Below are 20807 nucleotides of genomic sequence, written 5' to 3'. Positions count from 1 at the left end.
CAATGTGTGGCGGTGGACTAGTCCTTAACCTGAGACCACATTAAATAAGTCAACAAATACCATAACAATAAACATGATATACCAACGGGTTATTCAAACTCACCACAAGTCGGAATTAAACTAACAACACCATGACTAAAATGAAAAAGACAAACAGACAAACAATAGTACACAAAACTCAACATAGAATTAAAACTAATAAAAAGACTAAGCACCACAATCCCACAAACAAATGAGTTCATGTGATTCCTAGAAATTTTTCTTGGTGATTATACTCAAAATGGATATTTTTAAAGTTTGGCGTATCGGCAAACTACATGTATAATGATTATTGTCTTTTATAAACCATATGAGGACAAATGTTTGTGTAACATCTTTGCATGAAAGAAACAGAAAGCTTGATATTTGTGTGGATGCAGTAGAATGTGTATTGCGGATATTTTTGTATTTATATTTAAATAAATAATAATTTAAAATTCTGCGAGTTTAGTTCCGGGCACAGTTGCTCACTTTGAATATGTGGTCTTTAGAAATATTGTTATTATATCAATATAGAATTTCATTTTTTACAGCAATGGTCGAGGGAACAGTGGAACTGCTTCCTCAGAAGAATTGTTAGGACTTAATAAAACCATTTCTAGACTATTTGATCAATTAGACATTGATAAAACCAAACATGGACAAAATATACCTCAAAATGACACCTCAAAACTAACAGTAAAGACTACAAAACCTCAGGCAAAAACAAGTCATAAACTTCCAAAAGGTGAAGAATTAAAAGATGTTAGGACACTAGTGGCCAAATTAAAAATATTCGAGGACGAGTTTCATAAAAGGAAATTAACGCAAGAAGAATACTTGCAAAGGTCAGTATGCAATAAAGAAATGTTGGTTTTTTTATTTAAAGGAAAACATAGTCGCAAATGCTGTATTAAAATATCATCGTTACGCAAATGAAGATGTCCAGCAAACGGAATTTATAGAATGTAATTGATTAAACAATGTCGACATTTTCTTAATTGACTATTATACATAGAAATTATTTGACATAACACTGAGAATTGAAATTGGGCACCCACCCAAAGAGCAGATAACAGCCGAAGGCCACCAATGGGTCTTCAACACAGCGAGTAATTCCCGCACCCGGAGCCCCCTGAACAAACATGTGTACTATTTCAGTGAAGGCGGGTGTCATACTAAACTCCGAAATATATAAATGAACTAAAATTAAAAAAAAATTATAAATGTGATTGGAAGAAATCCACGTTATGAAATACGTATGTCTCTATCTCATTGAGCGTTTACATTTGATTTTTTATTTGTTTTAAGTTTACAAGTGGAAGTGGAGAGATTACAATCAGCTTTAGGCAAAAAGGAACAGGAGCTTGACAGGTAAGTAGTGCAAAATTAAATAAATGAAAGTTGATATCTCAAGTAAAAACCTATACGTATGTTTTTGGCTTGTTTTATTGGTTGGGTTCTGTTTAACTGACATATAGTGTCTTTTTGTTGTATGGATATATAAATACCCTGTCACGTCCGGTATGTTTATGTTAAATGTTTTTCTGCTTTGTATCGATCTGATGAGTTGAGCACTTTTCTGTTGATTTGTAAAGTTTGTTTTTGTGTTGTATGATTACGATAAAATTGAGAATGGAAATGGGGAATGTGTCAAAAAGACAACAACCCAACCATAGAGCAGACAACAGCAGAAGGTCACCAACAGGTCTTCAATGCAACGAGAAATTCTCTCACCCGGAGACGTCCTACAGCCGGCCCATAAACAAATATATGCTGGTTCAGTGATAATGAACACCATACTAAACTCCAAATTGTACACAAGAAACTAAAAGTTAAAATAATACAAGACTAACAAAGGCCAGAGACTCCTAACTTGGGACAGGCGCAAAAATGCGGCGGGATTAAACATGTGTATGAGATCTCAACCATCTCCCTATACCTCTAACCAATGCAGAAAAGTAAACGCATAACAATACGCACATTAAAATTCAGTTCAAGAGAAGTCCGAGTCTGATGTCAGAAGATGTAACCGAAGAAAATAAACAAAATGACAATAATACATAAATAACATCAGACTACTAGCAGTTAACTGACATGCCAACTCCGGACTTCAATTGAACTGAATGAAAAATTGTGTCTTCATCATATGAATATCAGACACAATCCTCTCCGTGAGTGACTCTATCTCAGGTCAGGGAAGATTTTTGCGTCAGTAAATTAGTTTAACCCCGTCACACTATATTATGAGGAATTGAGTGGTTACATGTTATTGCTGTTTCTTCTCTACTTTTTTTTTATCGTTTATTGTTTTGTTCCTGTGTTGTACCGTAACCACTGTTTTATCTTTTATGTGCATTTAGATCTGATGATCATGAGTGTTATTATAATTTTAGCTGATTTCTATTACAGTTTGTTCTGATGTCAAAGGCTAGACAAGAACATGCAATTCAGTGGTTGTCGTTTGTTGTTGTTTACTATAACCTTTCGTTCATCGTTTGGTACTTTAATTAGGCCGTTTGTTATCTCGTTTGAATTGTTTTAAATTTGAGGCTTGCATATCTTTCTATGCATCTTATGTTTTGTTCATTGTTGAAGGTCGTACGGAGACATATAGTTGTTACCCTCTATGTCATTTTGTCTCTGGTAGAAAATTGTCTCATCGTCAATCTTACCACATTTTCTTATTTTCATATATGAACATTATCTACTTATGTCATGTATGTTTAGATTCGAATTGACTATTTAAAGAATTAACAACATTATATTTAATAACTTCAAAACCTTATTTTTTTATAAGTCAATTCTATTGGAAACTTCTATTATCAAGGGCATGTGAGAAATCTTATCACATAAAGATGCTTGTCAATCTTGCTTTTTTTTGTAATTAATAAACAAGTCACTGTTAAATAATCTTTATATATTCTGCAGATTACGAAGCACTCATTCTATTGCCCAAAGGGCAAAAGGAAAAACAGTAGAAAGAATGGCAGAAATGTAAGTTCTAGCTGTATTTCGTTTTCAATTTATATTTCATATAACAAAATATGTATAATCAGATACTGTTCATACTCACCTGAATAGCTTATATCATGAAATTTTGAAATGTATGCAAAACATTTTCTATTATAGATTTTTTACAAGACGTAATTGTGTCATTAAAGTATATATTTTTTTTTTTATGGTATTCACGTTTATGAAATAAATATCAATCGGAAACATTCGTAGCAGTTTTTGAGTATTTGCGAAAATATCACATAATAAATCAAATTGAATGTCCCTTTGTTTTACTTGCAGTCATGAACATGAGAAGCGAGATATGGTAGTAAAACTCCAGACATTGGAACTAAATATTAAGAAGAACATGGAAGTGTAAGTTTAGCCTTTTTCGTTGCTTTCATTTAAAATTTCCTTTTTGTTTGAAATTTATATTGGTTTGTGTTATTGATTTCAGTTTCACTGTAAAACGTTTTTTTACATTAGAATATACTAATTTTAAAACTGCTTAAATGTGTTAAGCATGGATGTGTTCTTATTAATTCTGGGTGTGCTTCAAGATTTTGATAAACCTCTTACATGTACATGCTAATATGTTATGCTAAGCCTTTGTGGTAGATAAACTAACATTTTAGTGCATGTTTCCTATTTAGTCACCACAAAGAGACAGAAGACACAAGACATCGTCAAGTTCTGGACAATCTATCTTCAGAAATACTTCGTGTGTGTACCACTGTCAACAAACGGAATAAAATACATCGGACACGGTCAGAAGCTTCCAATATGAATAAAATCAGAGACAAGGATACATATGATGATTTACTTCCACGGATTGTTAATTTAGGAGAGGAAATTCAAATGCTACAGAAAACAAAATCTGAATTGTCTAGGTTAGCTCTACATGTCTTAAATATTATTAACTAATCCTAGATAACAGACTTAAAATTCTGTTAGTCAGATGTGCGTTTTGTCTATAAAAGACTCATCAGTGACGTTCTGAACAAACAAAATCAAATTGAGAAAACTACGAACTAAAGTTCAAGCTCCTTCACTAACAAGTGACATTAGATTTTGATAATACATGATATGTTCATTATTGTCAAAACTAGCGTATCGCTCTTCTACCCATTTAACACATCCCTGTATTTCTTATTTTTGGTTGGATTTTTTCCTAACGTTGATAATTTAAGACAAATACTTCGAATACACGATATTTATAAAGGAATATTTTCATTTATCGGTAGTTCGTATATTTTCCCTTTGATCTTACTGCCTAATATTTTCGAGTATCAACGTACTAGGCTGTATCACTGAAAATATTAGGCAATGCATTGTGTGACGTCATAATTACCGATAAACAGAATATCTAGACGAGCCCGTTAGGGCGAGTTAAGATATTCCACATGATATAGTCAGTATCAAAAGCGAAACTACCTATTATTCTATATATATTACTGGTATGACGTCTTATGTAACTTAAAATATAAAAATGTCGTCCAGAAACTGACAGTTGTGACCAACGGTGTTTGGACATTATTAGTATTTTGCATGAGTTTATAGTTGTTAATATTACAGTACAGTATTTCTTTGACCTAGATGCTAGTAAAAGACTGCTAGCAGCTAGTAAATATTTTTTTCTTATTTCTATGCAGTCATGTTTTAATCACTTTCAAGTCATTAAAGACTATTCTACTTTCCTTAAAAATGATTTGTTTAATAAGCTACTAGTTCTTAACTCGCTAGATTAACCGTGATAGTACTTTTATAGAATAAAAGATTGATATTTCGAACTAGATGAATATCAACCAAAAGTTGTCACAATATTTTTACATTGTTTTGCACAGAGATAATAATGATTTACAAGTTTGGAAGGCTAGCTTTGCTGATGTATCTTCGGAAGTTGACTCTCTATGGAAAGACGTTTATTCGAACAGACACTTTCCAGATGTTAGACATGTATCCAAGACAACAGATTCAGACAGTCCAAGATCGAAATCTGCTCCAATCAAAGCAAAAATAGCAACGGCTAAAGCATTACTAGTTAGTAATTCGAAAAAACTTGAAGAAGCGGAAAGGTAAAAACATTTAAGAATATTTTTAAGTTTATTGTTTTTGTTAAAAGCCACTTATATATTGTTATATCATGGCGGTTAGATATTATCGGGGTAGTTCCCGGAGTAACATCGACCTCCGTCAGGGATTCTGAAAATCCTAGTCATTTACGATTAGTGTAGAACCCACCTTGCCATAAGAGGGGTTCAAACTGTTAACCTCAGTGTCGACAGACTAGTGATCTCTGTGGAAAAAATACTTACACCAAACGGCTCAGTAAAAAATGGCAATTCAAAACACATTTAACAAGAATGTGTCCATAGTACACGGATGCCCTACTCGCACTATCATTTTTTGTGTTTAGTAGACAGTGAAATTGAGGTAAAAACTCTAATTTGACATTTAAATTAGGAAGATCATATCACAGGGAACATGTATACTAAGTTTCAAGTTGATTGGACTTCAACTTTATCAAAAACTACCTTGACCAAAAGCTTTAACCTGAAATTTGCACTATCATTTTCTATGTTCAGTGAACCGTGAAATTGGGGTCAAAACACTAATTTGGCATTAAAATCAAAACGATCATATCATAGGACAGATGTGTACTTAGTTTGAAGTTGATTGGACTTCAACTTCATCAAAAACTACCTTGACCAAAAAACTTTAACCTGAAGCGGGTCGAACGGACAGAAGAACAGACGAACAGAAGGACGAACGAACGGACGCAAAGACCAGAAAACATAATGCCCCGCTTCTATCGTAGGTGGGGCATAAAAATTGGTTGATGCCAAATATATGATTGCATTTGTATTTTAGTTATTGCAATCCGCATATATACTTATGTGATAGACGCTATTAAATACACAGTCAAGTAACACACTAAAACGTACATCTAGCAAATCTTATTCTCACCAAAAAAAAATAATCTGAAATTGATGTCATTATTTTTTTTCTTCAAATTAAACTTAAAAAGAAATAATATTTTTGTTTTTATGTAATTGATTTTTAATTATTTATATTCAGAAAATTAAGGGAAGGTGTTGGTTCTTCAAACGGTAGCGATATTTTGAAAAAGGTGGCAGAGGAGTTAAACAAACTACAAACCGATTACAGACCATCTAACAGCAGACTGAGTTTGAGGAGCATTAGCACAAACAAATCCGACGAACTACCAGAAACCACAGAAATAACTAATTCTGTGAAACATATCAGAAAATTGATGCAAGATTTTGAAAGGTATGCGTTCACAATATGATAAACGGATCCTCTATTGAAAATGTTTCAATAAGCTTTTAAGAACTAATGAATTTAGATTTTAAAATATTCAGATTTCAAAATCATTTTCCAGCCAGATGCAGAATATGATTTTTCAATAAACTAAATTCGTTCAAATAGATTATAGAATACCAGGTGTGAATATTTGTAATTGACCTAATTGTCATATTTGATATAAAAAAATCATTGTACATGTATATGTATCGTTGCAATGTGATCCCATTGACGTAAAACCAATGTTTACTAGACTAGTAAGTGCAATTTCCTACGAAATGTAATCCAACTTTTCATGACTCAATTTACATAAATTTTAAACATAATTGACGTTTCTTTCCAGTCGTATAACCGAATATGAAAAGACAATAAAAGAACATGATAATGATATGGAAGTTCTGCGTCATAGGATTGTTAAACTTGGTGCAGGAGTACTAAACGACGACAATATTCACGAAACAGACAGTGCACTAAATGGAAAAGTTAAAAACGTTCACGTGCTCTCTGAAAAATTGAATACTATGATAAAAAAGTTAGAAATATTTGACGAACGTTTGAAACAACTTCAAGAACAGAACAAAATATATAAAAGGTAAGTACCGTGCAATCAAACAATTTTTATAGTTGAGAAAAGTTGAACTTTTATTAAGCAATTACAAAAGACCGTGACGAAAATAAAATATCAACTTATTTCGACTAATCTGAACAGACTCTTCACGAAATAGACACAAGCATTAATTCGATTAGTGGTTGCCCGTATGTGAATATAAAAATAAGATTTGGTATTATTGTCGTTTAGCGAAATTAAACTTAATACATGTATGTGGTATTTTTTCCCCTTTAATTGATTCAATATCAATAATACATGTATGTAGAGGACAAAGAAACCGAATAAGGAAATGAAAATTGAAAAAGGAAACAGAAACCGAATAAGGAAATAGAAACTGAGTAAGGAAATGAAAGTCGAATAAGGAAACGGAAACCGAATAAGGAAATAGAAACTGAATAAGGAAATGAAAATCGAATAAGGAAATGAAAATCGAATAAGGAAACAGAAACCGAATAAGGAAATGAAAATCGAATAAGGAAAAAGAAACCGAAAGGAAATGAAAATCGAATATGGAAAACGAAAACGAATAAGGAAACGGAAAAAAAATGAGGGAAAAAAACTTTTGAGGAAAAAAAGTTTTGAGGAAAAAAAAATTGGAGGAAAAAAAGTTTCGAGGAAAAAAAAAAATTGTGAAAAATGTTTTGAGGGAAAATTATTTTTTTTATGAAAAAACAAAATTGAGTTTAGACTTATAATATGTTTTAGCTTCACATTTCTTTATAACATATAAAGTAATAACCTTAAAGCTGAATCATGTCCTTGTGTTTATGCCTTAGCATTGCTATAATCGTTAAATACAGACGTAATATTCAGTGCATCTGTTAAATTGATTATTCACGGGAGAAGTCAAAGTACAATAAGGACAATACGTTTATCTAGAATGGTTTGAATCCCAGTTTTGGTTTTAAGAATAGTTCTCTTTTTGGCAACTGTCATGCAAGTGAGAGGTAAAGCTAACTTTAAAATCAGGTTTATTCCTCCATGTTTAATGCCACCATGTCAAGAATACGACAGTTGTATTTCATTCGTTTGATGTGTTTGAGGTTTTGATTTTTTAAGGGGACAAATACCTTTTCAAATTGTGTATATTGTTCGTAAACGTTACTTCAATATTTGCAGTATGCTTTGAGTACTATGATCATTATTACATTTGAGTTTACTTTACATTTGAACATTTGATCTCAGGCAGTTGGAAGGGAAAGACTCGAACAGCCACAGACTTGCCGTTATTGAGACAGACCTACACGAACTTTGTAATATATTGAGAGTTCCAGACATAGAAAAACAAACAGACTCATCGGGTGATAAACTGAAAGCTCAAATTAGACTATGTAAGAATGTATCTAGAAAACTGACTGACGAGAAAGAGAATATTGAAAGGTAATTCGTGTTAAACGTTATAGTTATTATTCAAATCAGACCATTTTTGTTTCTTGGCACATATATCGTGAATTTTCAATGTAAACTTCTCTCTGTTTGCTATTACTGTTTGCCGAACAGGTATGTATTCTACCTCAGGCATAGATTACCTTAGCAGTATTTGGCAAAACTTTTAGGAATTTTGGTCCTCAATGCTCTTAAACTTCGTACTTTATTTGGCCTTTTTAACTTTTTTGGATTCGAGCGTCACTGATGAGTCTTTTGTAGACAAAACGCGCGTCTGACGTATATACTAAAATTAGTCCTGATATCTATTATGAGTTTATTTCCTTGAATCACAATATTTACATTTTGTTTAGTAAACTCATCATAGATACAATTCAATTTGCCTTAAAATTTCGAAAATCAGACAAAAAACAGATTAATCTAAATCTGCATACTCATAAAGTTCTTAAAAGATAAAAAGTGCTTTTATATGGGTTTCAAACTTGATGTATTTGTGGTTGCCGTATTACAAGAAGAATTTGCACCTAACAATCTACGAATTTTGCCAACTGTATGTGTATCTTTCAAATCAAGACCATTAGGATACCGGACTGTTACGTCAGTAATCATGATTAGAAGATACTGTCTTAGCTCTTTGTCACGTAATAAAATTTTACGGCAGTTATCATGACTGAAGTACAACGTCCTAGCTATTTGTTAATATTCTAAAACAATCTCAAACTTTAAAGTAAAGTTGCATCTATTTAAACCTCCTGCAAAAATAATTTCTGCTGCTACATTGGTATTCGTTCAGTTCGGTTGAATTTAATACCAAGGAAACGGCTATGTACTAACGAATACATTATATACACGATTTTGATAATAACACCACTAGTGATAATGTACAAATAATTATTTCAATTAAAGCTGACACATTACCATGATTACATGTAACCACCTTTAATTACTGTTTTCTTAAGTTCTTGCTAATTGTATAAAGCTGTTAACTATACAATAGATCTATTGATATAACCTCTAACGACTACATTAGGAGAATTATAATGGTACATTATCTCAATCATTTCAGAAAACTTGCCAAAGCTATTATGGATGTATCTGATGTGACTAAGCATGTGTCTACCTTACATCACCATATAAGGAAAATACGTCACGTGACCGGCGAAGGATGGAAAAGTGATCCTAATGTCATACAAACAGCAATAGAAGAAGCACAACAAAAATTGAATGACGTTACTCAAAATATAGATCAATTGTCAATGGAGAAGGATGATTTCAAAAGGTATATTGGATGTGTGTAAAAACTTTATTGATAAAGTTATCTTTAATAATGGATTCCTATGAATAAAAAAAAAACGATATACACCTTTGCGGCTGAAAATATTATACAAATTTAAAGTATATATAAAGTTTATGACTATAAGGCCAAGAAGAATAAAATTGTGTTCTAACAGATCTTATAAAGGCAATAGTAATATATTGCTGTTCAATAGTCATAAAACGATTTAAAAATCAATTTTAAGAAACAAATCCGGGTCACAAACCAAACTGAGGGAAATACATTAACTATTACATCTTAACGCTGGACAAAACAAAGTGATGTTCATATTCAATACTTAGTAACTTACATTTTTATAGCCGCTACATCGACAATTTTCTATCGGAATATGATGGTAACAACCAACGTTGAACAGTTTTATTTTCAAATTCGTTCCTCGTATTTTGGTTGATTATCAAACATGAATATTGCCACACAATTGATGACAGGTGTAACACAGTCATGTAGATACTTTTCTAAATTAAATATTGCATATCATGTTGAATCTATACCGATTAACGACGATCAGGAATATTGTGTGTTCCAACAACATTTGTTAATTACAGTGGAGATCACTTTTAACCTCTCATTAAATCTGTCAGGAGAACTGTTCTAGAACAGTACGTAGAACTGTCAGCCTGACACCTTTTAGTCAGTTCTAGGTTAGAACTGTTCTAGCTAGAACTGATTTGGTCAGTTCTACCTAGAACTGATTTGGACAGTTCTACCTAGAACTGATCCTGACAGTTCTACCCTAGAACAGTTTTAGACAGTTCTAGCTAGAACTGACCAAATATTTGGTCAGTTCTACTTCTAGAACAGTTCTATGGTTAGAATTGATTTCTAATGCTACGGCTAGAATTGATTTTTATAAATTCTACGGCCAGAATTGATTTATAAATTCTACGGCTAAAATTGATTTATAAATTCTACGGCTAAAATTGATTTATAAATTCTACGGCTAGAGTTGATTTATAAGTTTGAAGAACTCTTTGCCTTAATATAAAAGCTTGGGTAAAAAAGCGATTTAAATTATATAGAGTTTTGCTATTTAGCCGGTTTTATTTCAGATTTATAATCGGCAAGAGAACATGTTTAACCTGTTAACCCCGCCATATTCTGCATGTATGTGCCTGTTCCAAGTCAGAAGCATGTAATTCAGTGCTTTTCTTTTGTTGATGTGTTACATAAATTATTTGGTTTTCTTTCATTTTTTGTACATAAATTAGGCCGTTAGTATTAGGGGGGGATTATTATTTGAATTGTTTTACATTTGTTATTCCGGGAGTCAGGATGGCTCGTTATCACATAACAAAATTATCGGACTTCATTAACCAAAATAATATCAGTTTACGAGTATTTTCATACCTCAGACGACCTGTTTAACAAAAATCTTTTGACCTCATCAATCTAAACTGCCATTATTTGCTTTTTCTTTCTGCAAATCTATATAGCTGCACAGTACTTCAGTTTTAATTTTAGGTCTAGAAGGACTGTAATATACAAATTACAGCAATTTTGGAAAAAAAAATTGTTCGCATCAATTTATAGTGCCAGAATGCAGGGGCAGATCCAGCCATTTTTAAAAGGCTGGGGGGGATCCAACTATATGCTCCCATTCAAATGCATTGATGTTAAAAAAAAAGTGGGGTTCCAACCCCTGGACCCCCTCCCCTTGATCCTCCAATGAGCATGTCCTCATTTTATACAAAATATTGAATCATAAACAAATATCAGTAGTTTTTATACTTCAGACTGAGTCGTGTAATAAAATCTTTCGACTGCATCAACCAAAACTTACCATATTTGCTTTTTATTATGTAAATCTATATATCTGCACAGCAATTCAGTTATAATTTTAGGTAGAGAGGGACTGTAGTATATAAATAACTGCAATATTGGAAATCAATGACCACAAATTTTTTTTCGCATCAATTGAGGGTGCCAGCATTTCCTATTTTCATTCAAAATATCGCATCAGAAACAAATATCAGTAGTTTTCATACCTCAGACTGACTCATGTAACAAAATTATTTGTCTGCATCAATCCAAACTGACCATATTTGACAGCATCAACCAAAACTGACCATATTTGACCACATCAACCAAAACTGACCATATTTGCTCTTTTTTTATGTAAGTCTTATAGTCGCATAGTAAATCTGTAATATTTTTATGTAAGGATGGAGTGTATAATCATCATAATACAAATGATCTATATTATAGGGTTATTGCATGAATATTGGGGATTATTCCATATTGGTATTATTTTAGTAGGTTTTTCTAAATGAATTGGATTTTGAATAAAAAAGCATATTCACCTGAGAAAGTGTTATTCACCGCGCTAAACGTCACGCGCTTTTACATGCAACGTTATGGTAAAATGTTTCATGTAAAAAAAAATGGTATATGTTTGTCATTAGATACATTTTCTTCTCTCGGACTATGGAATAAAACAATTACTGTCTTTTGTTTCGGTAAATATGGAGTTTTATTGACTTTTGAAAAACTGATATTTACTTCGGCCGTCGGCCTCAGTGAATATCATTTTTTTAAAAGTCAATAAAACCGCATATTTACCTCATCAAAAGACAGTAATTGTATAATATTGTTCCGAGTAGAATTTTATATTGCACGAGCTTATATTTTTATAGCAGATTGTTTAATATAAATGAAAGCAATATTGGAAAACAAAATTATGCTCGCATCAGTTTATAGTGCCAGCATGTCCTCTTTTTAATCAAAATTTTGAACTAATTTCAGTAGTTTTGATATCTCAGACTGACTCATGGATATATAACAAAATTATTTGTCCGCATCAACCAAAACCACGAAAACTGACCATATTTGACATCATCAACCAAAACTGACCATATTTGACAGCATCAACCAAAACTGACCATATGTGACAGCATCAACCAAAACTGACCATATTTACACTTTATAATGTAAATCTTAATATATATATATATATATATAGCCGCATAGTAAATCACTTATAGTTACATATCACGATGGATTGTATAATTCAAATGACAGCAATATTGTAACACATTGGCTACAAAAAAAAATTCCACATCAATTTAGAGTACCAACAATTGTCTGCAATGAAGTCCTCTTTTTATTCAAAATATTGACTTGTAAACAAATTTCAGCAGATTCGATATACATGTATCAGACTGGGTCGTTTTAACAAAATTGTTTGACCACATCAACCAAAACTGAACTTATTTACACTTATCATGTAAATATATATGGCCTCAGTCATTGTAAACCAATAATATTTCTATGTCAGCACGGATCATATGATAAAAATGACACCAACTTTGGAACACAATACACCTTATTGCTAATCCTGGCTGACCCGACCTCTTGAACTTTTGAAGCATACAACAATTCATTACTTTTCCATTGTGGCGTCAGATATTTTGTTTTATGACGTCAAATTTTTACGGGAACCTGTGTGGTATCCAGTAATGGCAGACAAATAGCGATAAGGTGTATTTATACCATATCTAAAAATTTAGCGCGCCGTTATTTCCTCTCTGTATCCATAATAATGAACCGTCACTAAAGTGACTTTTTAAGTCCGTTAGTTTGTGCTGAGACTACTATATAGTAGTCTATATAGTAGTCTCAGGTTTGTAATGTTTTTGTTTTTTTAAACAAAACTATTTTACGGCATCATCCAACACTCTCATGACTGATTCATATACTTTATTTTAAAATAAAAAGTACATGTATGGGAAGTTCTCTTCTTGGAATAGTATTCTGTTAATATAATTTGAAGAAGGCAAAGAAAAATGCATGATTTTGTTTGTAGCCGAACGTCCAGGGGCAAATGTTTCATTCATGTTCAGATGAGTATATTTTTCTGAGTTCCAGACTCCCAGATATCATTTATAATCGTTATGGATAAGTCTGGCTAAATTGACGAGATGGTGCAAATGTATATAGTTTGTTTTACGTTATAATCAACACTTTTTTCATTAATATCCCATAATTCATCCGCTATACAATTTTCAAACATTTTGAACATTTGTCAAAACAGAATCTTAAATGAATGTAAATCCAAGGCAAACAAGGTAAATTACGATTAAAATTCCATGAATTAAATGCAGAGTTATATTTACGAAGAGACTGTTAAAAACGGGGAACGAAGAAACGTAAACAATGATGTTTCCTACATGTATGCAATCTTATAAAAATATTTCTCCGATGAGTTGGATAACCTTCCATTCACTTCGATATTTGTACATGTAACGTTTAATCAGTAAAAAATATAGAAAATCTGCTATTATATAGCAAAGTAATTGGAAGTGATTTATTTCTTCTAAATTCTAAAGTGCCCTTACTGCAGTGACGTCATTTAGAACTGTTCTACAGTCCTGACTGATTTAATCAGTTCTGCTGACAGTTCTACGGTTAGAACTGATTTGGACAATTCTACCTAGAACTGATTTAGACAGTTCTACCCTAGAACTGATCCTGACAGTTCTACATAGAACTGATTTAGTCAGTTCTACCTAGAACTGATTCTGACAGTTCTACTTAGAACAGTTCTAGGACAGGTTAGAACAGTTCTATGACAGATATTCTGACAGTTCTAATGAGAGGTTAGAAGTGATCTCCACTGTATAAGTGGAATAGTGCATCATGGCAAATAAAAAAAATCAACGGAAAGACAAACAAGGGTCTACAAAGCCATACGTCGAATACTCAAGACTGAGCAACAAAAACCCAGTCGGAAACCGACGGTGTAATCTAAGGCGCTTCGGAAGTGTAAGCAGATCTTGCTCCACATGGGCCGTTTGACCTTTTGATGGCTATAAATAAGACAACACTAGTATACCGCTGTTCAAAAGTCTTTAATCAATAGAGAGAAATTAAATCGGACTATAAACTAAAACCGAGGGAAACACATAAAGTAACTAACATTCAACTAAGAATGCTTCATTAGCACAACAGGATTTTTCAATTATTTTCGCGAATTAACCTAATACGATTGATAACTTTATGATCTTTTATAAAACGATTAAATTTTAAACTCTTATAGGAAGTACATGATTTCAAAATTTAATGATGATCTCAGAAGATCGAATAGCACATGAAATATATCTACTTCGACTTGAAATAGAAGGCAAAACTAATTTCTTTGTAGATAATATAACGTTGGATAACTTTATGATCTCTTGAATTAGAATGGTTTTAATGTATACTCCTATAGGAAGTACAAGACTTCAAGTAATGATCTCACCAGAGTGGCACTCAAAATAATCTACTCCGACTTGAAATAGAAGAAAAAAACAAATTTCTTTGTAGATAATCTAACGTTGGATAACTTTATGATCTCATGAATTAAAATGGTTTTAATATATACTCTTATAGGAAGTACAAGACTTCAATTGATGATCTCACTAGAGTGGCACATAAAATACATCTACTGCGGCTTGAAATAGAAGGCAAAAAAAATGAAGAGGAAAATGCAAAAAGTGTAGATTACAATTATACAGCAGATATTGAAGCCGTTAAACAGAATTTATGGAAAGCAGTTGGCGAGAAAAAGGCATATGTAGAGTAAGTAAATTTTCTGAACATTACAAGTTTACTATGAACTTTAACCAGAATGTTGAAACATTGTTATACATGTATTTGTGAACTTACAACTTTAATGACCTACATCGAACATGTGGGTTTTTTTCTTCAAGAATTGTCCTTAAACAAAGGATGCAACTCTTGCAGACAAGAACAAATATGTATACAGAATTACAGATATCCAGGGTTAATTAAACAAAGGGGGAGTCTATAAAAACCTGGCAATATAAAAACGCCCGACTTCATGTATATAATACAACGGAAACACCGAAAATCAACTGTCAAATTTCAAATTGTCATATTCTGGCAAATTGAATTTTAGACAGTTAAAGTGCTTTTGTTTAGGCGTTTTTGATTTTGATGCTCTTAAATATATTATTTTCTCGACTACTCAAATACTTCAGAGTAAACAAACTAAGTCTCATTATAAGAAACTTTTGTGATGATATCGTAATTGGTTTTGAATTGATGTTTGTCTTGGACAAAAACTAAGATGTCACTCCTTTCGACAAAATCGACCATCGATTGTTTAACCCGGTTTTGATTTGATACAGCTTAGTTTAAATAACAACTGCTGAAGCATTTTTTTTTACAGTCTTTGATACAACTTAATCATTGTAACCCAAATGAGGACATTATTGGAATAAAGTACAAAAGAAGAAAAGGCATGTGTGATTCCCCCTTTTCGGGTACACTTTAAATAAATATATAACGACCTTAAACATTGTGTACCACGATAATCAACTATTACTAATTCAAATTTGGTGACATTATTCTGAGGGTTCAAATTTCGTGGAAAGTGAATGACAATGTTTTGCTTATGTGATATATTTATACTGAAACTTACTTTCTTTTTAGTACTATTGATGAAAAATCAAGTCAAATATCAGATTTAAAGGAACAAATAACGAAACTGCAAATCCAAGTTACTGTTCGTGAAAATGAAATCAAAGAGAAAACCCACGAACTTCAAAGGTATGGGACTCACAGTAAAATTCAGAGTTGAAAATTGATATCAATATTTCAGTTGTGCTTGTTTTGCATTCAAATTGTATTGCTACAAATAACGTGATCAGTTAAGGGATAAAGTTATTAAATGATCGAAGTATTACAAAAATTAAATAACAAAAAAAATAAAAAATTTGAAAAATACAATTTCTGAAATGTTCCTTGATAGGACCGGTTCGTACATACATATATAAACTGTCTCCTTTATCTCGTTTTGTGAACGCTCTAAAGGAACACCAAAAGAACAAACCATAAACACCGTTACAGGAAAGGAACTTCACGATACAATGATGATGCAAAAAATTACACACTTACTTTAAACAAGCGAAATGGATATTTGTATATAAAGGCAACATTAGTATACCCCTGTTCAAAACTCATAAATCCATGGACAAAAAACTAAATCGGGGTAACAAACTAAAACTGAGGGAAACGCATTAAATATAAAAGGACAATAACGACACAACATTAAAATGTAACACACACACAGAGAAACGGACTAAGTATTAGACAAAATCTTATGAGAATAACAAATATAACATCAAAACCAAATACATGAATTTGGGATAGATAAGTACCGTGACACGTCTTATAGTAATATGAATTCACACTCAAAAATAAGAGAAAACAAACGACACCACAGAAACATAACTTTGAAATGTAACACACACAGAAACGAACTATAATATAACATAATGTGACCCCAAATTGCCAGACTTTAAGTATTTCAAATCATTCAGTCAACAAATTTATTTACAATATGATACCCTTAACATTCGTATTAATTGAAGGTTATGCAAAAATACCATAATACTGATGGAATGTTTAAAATCCATGGCTCCAAGAAAACATACTGGCAAGGTAAAAGTGACCAACAGAAATTTAGTTTGTCAAAATGTATATATCACTTTGTCATGACATAAATGGATATAATACAGGAATGTCCTCTCTTTAATTGTAGATTTAAAGATACAGGTGGAGAAATATCAAAAGAAAACAAGCAGTTGCAGGAAAATATAGAGAGCACATCAAGAGAAAAGAGACAATTAGAAAAAGAAACGGAAAATTTAAAATCAACCATAGAAAAGACTTCGAAAGAACTAAAGGAAACACAGAATGAAAAATCAAATCTTTTGAGAAGGTAGCATTTTAAAAACAAATACCTCAAAAGTTCAACTTTAATAAAAAGTACTAAGTGCTTCGCAGAATAAACACTATGCAAATTTTCTGTTTATATTGACTCTTCAGGGTGAGGGAAAGCGCGTACAGACGTCCAGCAGGGTTCAAAACAAACCAATTCATATTTGTATGGTCTAAAATATTCCAACCCTTTCATATATATTTATAGGAAAGTCGTCAACCGTTAAAATATTTTCCAGGTATCAGAACTATGATTTTCATCTAAATTCTAATTATTAACATGAATCACAGAAGATATATAAATGTATGACCCATCGACAGATGTATATTTCAAACCATTTTTTTATTATTTTGTGAAATTGCATCCCAGTGATATATGCGACATCGCAAAACATTATTCATACCAGCGGTATGTCTGCATATAGCTTTATTTAGGAGAGACGGTCACTGTCTCAGCCTCAGACCCCATCATGCATTTATCCACTAAAGTGTATCAACCGCGATTCTTTAGAATTCGCAGATCGATTCTTGAATAACCATTATGTTAAAACTTCATCGTATAACTCTTCTACTTTATATCGAACAGGAAAGCATGAATGTAATTACATAATTGCTTTGTCTACTCCAGGACTCGAACCCGGGACCACTGTGTAATTATAAGACAACGCTTTAACCGACTGAGCTTAAGAGTGCTTTCTCAGCTCAACTGCCTATGACTGGCTACGCATCTACCAAATGTATAGTGTTATGGTGGCGTGTTTATCGAAACTAATATGATTGTATCGTGACGCGACGAAAACCTCTAAATGTTCTATAATTCATGGCAGTCGGTCACACAATATTTCCTATTTTTATAGTTATTTGAAGTAATTATCAATAATTTATATGTCGTGGCTCGAAATGTTTATCATTATCTCTGCTTGCCATTTTGTTAAAATATTTTGAATATTCTTCTCTTTAGGTTTCATTATTTGTATTGCATATGATCAGTAGTTCCTTGTTACATTATAGTAATCATTGTCCAATCAACGTATAAAGGAAATTATATCATTGCATGACTACAAAATATGCACAAAAAAAGAGAATTTCGTGTACTACGAGATAACATTAGAATTATCTTCCAAAAAAATATTTTACCATAAATGCATAGTGCACACAGACTTCCTCAATTTAAATTTCTTTTTGAAAAGATATCTTTGAACTGTGATGGGAAATGCGAGGTAGACTAGTTATAGTAACGAACATTGTAATTATGTAGATGTGTTAGACGATTGACAGCTTTGGACTGAGCTCACAAATCTGGCTTTCACAAAGACTTTAGCTACACACACAATGTGGTATCATAGAACCTAAATTTGTAGTACATACGATTTGGTTCACTATATTTTCAAGTATATAGTCTTCCCTTCAAGTGTTTTTCCATTCTTATTCCCTGCGAGCCCGAATTTGTCTCTGATGTTCAATGCTTGTTAACAAACTTATTGTGTCTTAAAAGACTTCGATATGAAATTGTGTTCTTTAATATAAGTCCTTTTTGAATTGTGGTTAATGTATTTCATTATGAAAAGTGAGTTTTTAACAAATATCATGTAGTACGTTTCATATTTTAGACTAAGTAAAGCCATGGGTAATAATCTTAGTGATGGAAATCCCTCAGTAGCTAATTTAAGTGACCCATTTAGACCAGAGAAAATGGCCGAGAAGTTTTCACAATTATATGACGATGAGTGGACAAGTGCATTTGAAGTATTGACTAGTATGTTCGCTATGGATGAGAAGATGGCAGCAGATTGTCTGTTAAACGTTGCAAAGGTAAGTATATAAACAGCAACAATAACAAACAAGGTTATACGATATTTCAATATAAAAACTGCAATGACTCCATTTACATCAAGACTAAAATGAAAGGTATAAATCTGAAATAATTTCAATTAAATAAAACCTGTGCCTCGTCCACATTCAACAGTATAATGAATTAACACTCAAAGTACATCATATATGTCGCTTGAAGTATGTGAAGCTAAGTCTGATATTGTTTGCTGACAGCTTATTTTTTTTTAAATATTTTTAACAACATAAATAAATATTTATTTCAAATATTGGCTTGTTACAATATCCTTCAGGAGTCCAAGCTCCTCCTGATGTTCCCTGTTACAATCCACTAATCACTCAGGGTAGCGATTAGTTGTAAAATACATATTACATTTATTACATCATATATATATTAAATAATATCACTTAATCACTTAATATGACATCCATAGTTTACTAATTTTTGCTAAAACATTACTTTTTATTTTAAAACATACTCTTCTATTGAACTCATTGAGAAAAATTGAGAAAACATTGACATTTTTTGTCTTTTGATCAGATATATAGTAGGCTGTGTAAATTGAAAAACCCACAATTGTTACAAAATAGTTAAAGTTAAACTATTCGTCTTCAGAAGTTTTATATCCAAATACTAAGTGCCTTAGTTTTATCTTTAAAGTTATTTTACTGTTCTTTCAAACTTCATTAATTTTATTCCAAAAACGTTTTAAATACGGACACAGTACAACGAAGTGATCATAATCTTCTTCAGCTTATATTTTAAACTTGAAGTGTCAAGTGATTGTGTCGAAGAATAGTTATCAAAGGTACCAGGATTATAATTAAATACGCCAGACGCGCGTTTCGTCTACATAAGACTCATCAGTGACGCTCAGATCAAAAACGTTATACAGCCAAACAAGTACAAAGTTGAAGAGCATTGAGCACCCAAAATTCTTAAAAGCTGGACCAAATACGGCTAAGGTAGTCTACTCCTAGCATAAGAAAATCCTTATTGTTTTCTCGAGTAAACAGGGAATTTATAAAAATGACCATATAATTGATATTCATGTCAACACTGGAGTACACAGACTGCTTTGTTGTAATAAATCAAAGACAAAACACAAGAAGTGTCTGATACAGTAAACAATGTTGACCTCAATCGATTACAAAACCTACTTCCTAAAACCGTAATTTAAGTTGTTTTACATAATTAAAATAATGAAGTTAATGATAATAAAGTTCAAATATTAACCTGAAAAAAACACATATTTCTTTGATGTTTATTTTTTTTTATTATGAAACTGTAATTGCATTGGTTGATTTATAATAGATGACGTCACTGCATCATACATTTTCATTTCATTATTTTACTTCAGTTCAAGAGTTTATCTTGTTTAGTCAAATTAAACGGACTTTGTTTTTATCAAAAAGAGGCGTGTATCATCTGTAACATGATCTACTTACCGTTCATATGAAACCATCATCATTTTTCGCGGGTTAATGTTGCTAGGTGTTAGTGTTATTATACTGTTTTGAAGACTGAATGTTCATTATAATTTATATATTTTGGCAATGGTTTTGGACGTTTAATTTCTGAAT

General features: G+C 31.9%; 1 protein-coding gene across 3 annotated transcripts in view; it reads left to right on the top strand.

Annotated features, from left to right (window-relative positions):
- Positions 1 to 20807, top strand: part of LOC139484998 (uncharacterized) — a 61307-nt gene that overhangs the window by 38476 nt on the left and 2024 nt on the right. For all 3 annotated transcript variants that reach the window (XM_071269081.1, XM_071269080.1, XM_071269079.1), the window contains 14 exons: positions 573 to 866; positions 1330 to 1392; positions 2950 to 3015; positions 3316 to 3390; positions 3669 to 3905; positions 4860 to 5090; positions 6094 to 6306; positions 6683 to 6931; positions 8135 to 8329; positions 9402 to 9614; positions 15039 to 15227; positions 16104 to 16220; positions 17215 to 17394; positions 19004 to 19205. In XM_071269081.1, the coding sequence (XP_071125182.1) occupies positions 573 to 866; positions 1330 to 1392; positions 2950 to 3015; positions 3316 to 3390; positions 3669 to 3905; positions 4860 to 5090; positions 6094 to 6306; positions 6683 to 6931; positions 8135 to 8329; positions 9402 to 9614; positions 15039 to 15227; positions 16104 to 16220; positions 17215 to 17394; positions 19004 to 19205 (2524 nt within the window). The remainder of the gene's footprint in view (positions 1 to 572; positions 867 to 1329; positions 1393 to 2949; positions 3016 to 3315; positions 3391 to 3668; positions 3906 to 4859; positions 5091 to 6093; positions 6307 to 6682; positions 6932 to 8134; positions 8330 to 9401; positions 9615 to 15038; positions 15228 to 16103; positions 16221 to 17214; positions 17395 to 19003; positions 19206 to 20807) is intronic.

Source organism: Mytilus edulis, chromosome 8 (genome assembly GCF_963676685.1).
Source record: "Mytilus edulis chromosome 8, xbMytEdul2.2, whole genome shotgun sequence".
Classification (NCBI taxonomy): Eukaryota; Metazoa; Mollusca; class Bivalvia; order Mytilida; family Mytilidae; genus Mytilus; species Mytilus edulis.
Note: the sequence above shows the minus strand (reverse complement) of the source record. Positions and strands in the feature narration are given on the sequence as shown.